Source organism: Pangasianodon hypophthalmus, chromosome 6, assembly GCF_027358585.1.
Source record: "Pangasianodon hypophthalmus isolate fPanHyp1 chromosome 6, fPanHyp1.pri, whole genome shotgun sequence".
Lineage (NCBI taxonomy): Eukaryota > Metazoa > Chordata > Actinopteri > Siluriformes > Pangasiidae > Pangasianodon > Pangasianodon hypophthalmus.
The window spans coordinates 4,754,356-4,762,268 of NC_069715.1; the positions used below are offsets into that span (position 1 = coordinate 4,754,356).

Sequence of the window (7,913 nt, forward strand, 5' to 3'; positions counted from 1 at the left end):
TTAAAGTGATTTAGATGGCATTTTACCCATCATATTTTTCTTTGTGTTTAGTTCAGGTTTAAACAGAATAATATAACATTTAGGTGTAAATATACAGAATAGTAAAGCAAAACTGGAGGCCAAAATAGCAAATATCTCCACAGCTACAGTAAATTTTCCAGGAGAGCTGACATAAGCTGGAATAAAGGTTATCCACACAGCACAGAATATGAGTATGCTGAATGTGATGAATTTAGCTTCATTAAAATTATCTGGCAGCTTTCTAGCGAGAAAAGCTAAAACAAAGCAGAAAAAAGCAAGAACTCCTATATAACCCAGCACGGCCCAGAAACCTATAGCTGAGCCCAAGTTACATTCTAATATGATCTTTTCCTTGTAGTAGTTCATGTTCTTATAGGGGAAAGGAGGAGAAACTGTTAACCAAAGCACACAAATAAGAACCTGTATGAGAGTGAAGGCAAGTACACTGAGTCTCTGCTGTAGAGGCCCAAACCATTTCATGATATTACTGCCTGGAAGTGTAGCCCTGAAGGCCACTAACACCACTATTGTTTTCCCCAGAACACAAGAGATACAGAGGACAAAAGTGATCCCGAACGCTGTGTGGCGCAGCATACAGGACCACTGAGAGGGCTGTCCAATGAAAGTAAGTGAACAGAGGAAACACAGAGTCAGGGAGAACAGCAGCAGGAAGCTCAGCTCAGAGTTGTTGGCCTTAACGATAGGAGTGTCCCTTTCTATTAGAAATAAAATAGCTACTAACACAGTTAATGTAGCTCCAAACAAGGAAAAAAGTACCAGTACTATCCCCATAACCTCTGTAAATGAAAGAAACTCTATGACCTTTAACACACATTTATCTCTCTCAGCATTAGACCAATATTCTCCTGGACACTGCTCACAGTTATTTGAATCTGCAAAATAATCATGGTTAGTCATATTAGCAAGGAAAATATACTTTATTTTGTGGTTTTATTTATGAATGACATTGTTGAGGAACTGTACCCTAAATAATAAAAGGAGGATACAAAAAGTACAATTAACAACTTGTCTTTGAAACTTGGTAATGCTAAAATTACCTGTCTGGTTACTGATCTCTCCCTCTGCACATGGTATACAGTCGTAGCAGCAGACAGGCCGTCCTTTCTGTGCAGCTTTCCTGGTTCCTGGTGGACAGCTCTCACTGCACACAGACCTTGGCTTCTAATATGAAGAATATATTATGCTTACAATCACTACTTTTCACTTAGAATTTAGAAAATATATACACCAGTAATAATGTATTCACATATTATTACTCTATTTTAAGTTGGACTATGTTTCATAACCATCAAATTGTAATGTTCTATCCATCAGTTCCATGAATCTGGAATTTAGCCATAATCATTTGCTCATCAATGAAATCAAAGCAGCTTTTCAGCTTTGTATATTTTATACCTTGTAGCACTATTTTGGTGTAAAACTTTTCATATATATTCAGTGGAGTGGAGATATCATTATTAGAACATTCATTTTTGCCAGTTATATTTTTGCAAAGTTATATGGGGCCTTACAGAGCCTGATTGAAAAATCACTTATTCCATTGAGATTATATTTAATAAAAAGTTGGAATTAGCAAACATTGGATGTACCTGTCTTTTCTCTCCAGCCCACACTATATCCTCAACATTTAGGACAAACTGTTGGCCACTTGGGAGTGAGGCATCGTAATAACCCACTGTCTTAAACTCCACTTCTCCCCTGAACCCTCGTTGCCAGTTCACCACATCGTACTTTGCAGCCGTTGCCCCAGTGCTGTCAAACCAAACCTGTTCTCCTACTTTGGTAGTAAAATTTACCTTTTTTAGAGACTCAGCAACCTTCAAAGCAAAAGAAAAAACAGGTATTCATTTCATTTCATGACAGTATCAGTCATGAACTGAGCCTGCTTTGTTTCTCTTCTTTTGTGTTACCTGCCATGGTTGTATTGTTTTGTCTTTCTCACAACTCTTGTTTTCTGTGCATCTCAACAGGCTGTGTAGAGAATGTGCCACAGCATAAACTGCATTGTAGATGTTTTTTGCATATCTCAATTTAGATACATCTTCATTGTAATTTTTAAATGGAATCATATCTTCATATTTGCTGCAGTTGTTTTCAGTATGAGAAATGTTTAACTCTGTATGCAAGCAAGGATAGACTGTATGCCAAAATTCATTTACAACATAGTCAGCAAAACTACCAATGTTCAATTTTCCCACAGCAAAACCAATGGATCCAGCCAATATGTTGAAATTTGCTGGTGTTGCTAGATCAACAGCAGTAATCCATGCCTCTACACCAATCATTTGGTAGCCAGTGACATTCTTTAGAATAAGATGGTCTATTAAAATGTTCATATCAAAGTAAGCGAGAAATGCAATAATTACTTTGGCTGTGCCTTTCTTAATAGTATCAGCCACTTTGATGATATTGGCATTATCTGTCCGGTCAAACTTCTCTGAGTACTCAACACATATTCCCTCCTCTTTGGCTGCATTCAGAAAAATGGCCATTCCATTGTTGCCATAGTCATTATCACTGTACACAGCACCCACCCAAGACCAGCCAAAGTGCTTGACCAAATATGCCAATGCTCTGCTCTGGTAGTAGTCACTTGCTATGGTCCTGAAGAAAGATGGGTAATCTTTTCTGTTGCTCAAACATTCACATGTGGCAGCATGACTTATCTGAGGACAGAAGGATAGGTAAATAATAACTAAATCCTTTTTTTTTTGTTCATCTTGTGCCAAAGTTTTTTTTGTTTGTTTGTTTTTTTTTTTTTTATGTGTTTACTTGGTCCTAGCAAGAGAAAATTAGACAGGAGCCTGTTTTAACAGTGAAAATAACAACTAGCATTAAACTGAAGAACACAAAAGAAAATTCTAATCTGTGAAAACAATGGTTATGTATTATGTACACTATAAATCCAAAAGTACACTCATGTAAATGATGCTGATAGAAAGAATAACATTCATTCAGTTAGCTTTACCACTCTATCCTGGTCAGGTTTGCGGTGGACACAGCCAATCCTGGAAACACTGGGCATGAAGTGAACATGTGACATGTTCATGCACTCTTTCACACTTAAGGACGATATAATGTTGCCAGCCTACCTATCTGCACATTTATGGACAGTGGCTGGAAACCAGAGAACCCAGATGACACCCGTACAAACATGGAGAAAGCATTCAAAACTCTTTACAGACAGTAACCTGAGCACAGGATTGAACCCAGGACCCTAGGGCTGTGATGTGCCAATGGTACCCACTGCAGCACTGTGCCACCCATAAGAATAACATACATTGCTCAAAAACAAATACATATTTAGGATAAACATGCACATTTGTTGGAATATTAAACATAATTACCATAATTTACCTCCTTGTTAGAATTGTGTCTCAAAGTAACATTGAGCTTCTCTTAGCTTTTGAGGCTGAAGAGACTCATATCAGAGGATTGATGATTAGTAAATAGACAAAAAATAGATATATATGATGACTTAATTGTAGAATGTTTTCTATAAATGAAGATAATCATCTCATGCATGTTTAGGTATGTTGTGTAACTATTAAATAAACTGTTATTAAATAATGATTAAAATAATTGATCCTTACCACTGGGATGTTAAAAGGTCCTGTAGTTTTTGTGAGGGCTATAGTAGGAGTAGACTCTGACTCCCCTATGATGGCTTGTACTACTGCTTGTCCAGAGCAGGCATCTGCTGTTATGTCCTGACCATTCATTAAAGACATGGCTGCCTTCATAGATAATAAGCCTGAGAGACAATTATCATAAATCTTGTAACCAAGTGAGATATTTGGGAGCAAGTTGTTGCTTCTGTTGATTTCATCAATTGCAAAAGTCATAGTCTGAGCAAAGCGGAATTCACCGAGGTCAATTCTACAGATATACATAAAAAACATATGAAATTTCAAATTATTTAATATAAAATGAAAAAGTAATATAATGGAGAAATATAGATTATTATAAAGCAGAAAATTACAGATTCCCCAAAATGAACACTATGTTTAAGGTGCCACGATAACAAACCTAATGCATATTAAAGGTTGAGGTTTTTCAGTATATGCCAGTGACTGCATCTGTGTACCACGATGAATTGAAAAGATAGCTCCAATTGTCACATCTCCATCTTTGGACAGCAGAGGATTTGCTGGGTTTTCCAGAATATGGCAATATTCTGCCATGCTAAGAGAAAGGAGTAGTACAAGGAATAACATCACAAAGTGTGTCCAATACTTTTGTTGCATCAGTCCTCAAAGATGTAGTCTTCATGTATTTATTGACATGCTCTAGATCTTCTGGGTATGACAATTCAGTTTGAACAAATCAGAGAGGTAGCGAGCTTTCTGATGTCATTAAGGAACAGGATGGTACCTGCAACTCTCAGTTATTTCTGGTTTAATTAATTCAGTGTATACCACACAAATTATTTACAGCCAGCATTGTTGGCTTGTGCATGCTGGGCCTGCCTGTGCAGAATGTGGCCAATCTGTTTCTTGCATGTGTTCACTGACTAGTAGGGGAATAGATAGTGTTCCCAGACCTCTTTAGTGACAGCTAGAAGCATATATATATATATATATATATATATATATATATATATATATATATATATATATATATATATATATATATATATATAGAAGAAATCACTTTCACAAAAGTCAGATTTTATCACTTTTTTCCCACATTTTTGCATCAAAACAGGTAACATGTGTTTATATCTTGGTAGAGACTAAATTTGATCACAAGGATAGTGTAGCATCCAACCTGGACATATACCTTGCAGACCCCCAGTGGACGGCTTCCCCTGAATTTTGAACTGCTTCTTTGCTATTTAAAGCATGTGGATTTGAACTTCTCTAAGAAACCTTGCAGTTTGCTAGTGATTTGTGTGAGTTCTGAGCCGTGTTAATTCTTTTGCCTAGCCTTTTTTCTTTGATGAATTTTGTGTTAGCTGGTATTTTGACCCTGCCCTGTTCTCTGAACATGTTTTGGATATTGTCTTGGATTTAACTGTCTCTGCAGTGTTTTCTGGTAACGACCTGGACTGTTGGAACACTGATTTTCCCGTCATTAATCCTCATACATATAGATCCTTTCTTTGGGTGTGGTGCATAATGGGTGGGGTGCGTTAATTAACGTCACTTGTCTTTTGTCTTATTTACATGCCACTTCTCCTTCCTTTCCCCCTTTCTCCTGCTCTCCTATGCACGTGTGACTGGCACTCAGTTCCTGTTTCTTTCAAAAAATTTTCTTTCCTCCATCATTTGGCTGGAAAACTTGGAGCTGGAGCTTTTTATTTTAAAAGCTATAAAAACCAAAATGTTTTATTTTAGTTACTGAGGTTAAGGTTAGATTTAGATATAGACATAGGATTAATTACCTGCATTAAGAAATTTAATTTAAAGGGTACTGCGTGGCCAGTGCTGCCATTTCTCACTAGCATTTTCTTTTATCTTTTGTGTTCTGTGCTTTTGGTTCTAAATTTTTGTGTTTGATTTTACTGTTTTGCTATTTTTTACTGAAAGTAAACTCAGTGTACCAGGAAGCTGATTTGGTCATGGGTGGAGTCTCACAGAGGCCGAATCCTGAGCAGTGGAGTGTTGTTGGTTGCTGTCTACCAAACCCAATTAATTTCGGCCAGGTGTGTCTTGAGAGTAGCTTGGGGCCTTTGAGCTCTGTATATGGCTGTCAACTCAACATGATCCACTGATATTGTTAATGGCAAGGATATTTACCTTGCTCACATCTTTTGTTGCTGATTGTTGTCATTCTCCATGGTTTGAGCTGCCCTATAGTAGCACTACTGCACTCTTTGTCGTGCTGCTGTTTGGTGACAGTACTTACCTGCAGATTGTAGGTGGCATCAGTGACTGTATATATGAGTGGACAACATGGCTTTATTCACTCTTTTATTTTTTAAACCTTTTTTGGGGCGAAATGGGTTGTTGTCATCCTGCAAAAATCGTAGTCAGTGTCTGTGCACTAGAGACCTTGGAGCCAGAGCATGCACAGTAGATACAGCTGTGTGGACAGTGGGTCCACCTCTCACCCACACATATTAGTGATGGACATGGTATGTGTGTGCATGCTGATATTACCTGAAGTGCAACTTAAGATGGTGCATTGGCTAACTCAAAGTGGCAAGTACAGCATTATTAATTAGTATGTAAAATGCTAAATTGTAGTCATATAGGTTTCCCAGGGATATTGATTTTACCATTGTCAGGAAAAGATTTTAGAGCTTTGAGTCATGACTGATTCAGCTACCATCTGCTAGCTAGCTGACATTATCCATAATTTTAATCTTAATACATTTAAAAGTAATCTAAGTACAATTAGTAAGTTTAAGGTACCAACTGAAAATATACTGGACAACATTTACACTTAACATAACCTGTTTTTTAGGGGAAAAAAATCACCGCTGTCCAGGATTTTCATCTAACTCTGACACCTGCCATAGGATATACATCTGAATGGAGAAATCGGCTCATTTTGCAGGTGGAATTTGTTTGAAAAGGAGTGACTGGCTAACCTTATCAAGCTACTTTGAGTGTTCAATAAGGTAATACAATCAATCATAAATTATGATGAACTTTAGCTAGTGTTTCACTGCCATGGTTTTTGCCATCAATTCATCACTAACATTGGTTTGCTAGTTATGATGTCAGTACAATGAGCTAGTTTAGACATCAAAAGTAAATGAGCAACGTACTGGAGAAACTGCAAAGAACTCCTCGCTATGGGTCTGTTACAGCAGTTTACAGCAGAACAAGACATGGCTTTGCTACGGAACTGTCGAGCTTTAAGTCTGTATTTGAAAGTGTGTGCATGTTCATGAGGCTGGACCGCCATGCTTAAAGTCGTCAATCTCCTCATCTACTATGCCATTTTTTTTATTTATCAGCAAATAACTCCTATAAAACACATTTATCATAAGGGAAAATTTTGGGGGAGATATCAAAGTCAGCTGAGCTTGTAAAAACCACAGTTCACTATTCCCAAAAATAATTTGTCGAGAAGTAATTTAAAATTACATTAAAAGATGGGCACCACTCCCATTGACCAACCTGGGAATAGGCAGGGTTAAAAATTGTACTGCAGCCAGCCACTAGAGGGCCATAGAGACATTTTGGCTTCACTTTTGAATCCCTGTTTGTCGTATACCCATATATAGTCATTGGGTGGCATGCAGGCAATGGCAGTCAAAAAGACTAGTCAATATGAGCACAGCAACAGATTTTGGAAAACTGCAATTATCTATCTGTTTTTTTTTTTCTTTTTTAATTGATAGTGACTTTGCATGTAAAAAAAAAACAAAACAAAAAAAAAACAATATAAAGACAAAAAAAAAAGATTCTTTTTATTATTGTTATTATAATTGCTGTTGTTTTTGGTGTTGTACATGAAGACATGGAGAAGGAACTTCATAAGCCGGCATAGGTATTAGGACAAAGATAGGACTATGTGAATTCTCTGAATTATTGTGTAAAATGTAGTGTATTTTCTATTAGTTTGTGTGGTATTTCATTGACCAATTGACAGAATTAATGACATCTTGTGAAAATTAACAAAAATAATGTAGTTTGTAACAGCTATTTGATATTGATATTAATTTCGATTATGGAACATGTCTCATCATTCAAGTCTGTTAGTATGGTTGAAATGTTAAATTGCATTTGTTACAACCGTAAACAAAATAAACAATTTATTGTTTACTCCTGATTTAATTCTGCATTGCAACATACAGTGGTGATGCTGTGTTTTAGACATTCAGGGCAATCCCTGCAGGTGTTCATGAAAGTATATTATGTTGTTGCCAGGTGGGTTTTAATTGATATAGTTGTTATTTTTAATTAAAACATTTG

The 7,913-nt window shown here is 36.7% G+C and overlaps 1 protein-coding gene across 1 annotated transcript; it reads right to left on the minus strand.

Annotated features, from left to right (window-relative positions):
* On the minus strand, nt 1-4,226 carry LOC113534723 (extracellular calcium-sensing receptor-like). Its single transcript, XM_034305350.2, has 6 exons — nt 4,072-4,226; nt 3,636-3,921; nt 1,953-2,708; nt 1,632-1,859; nt 1,080-1,203; nt 1-914 (listed from the first exon to the last, which is right to left on the minus strand). Exons 1-6 carry the CDS (start codon nt 4,224-4,226, stop codon nt 1-3), a joined length of 2,463 nt encoding a protein of 820 aa, XP_034161241.1.
* Nucleotides 4,227-7,913: the final 3,687 nt, after the last annotated feature.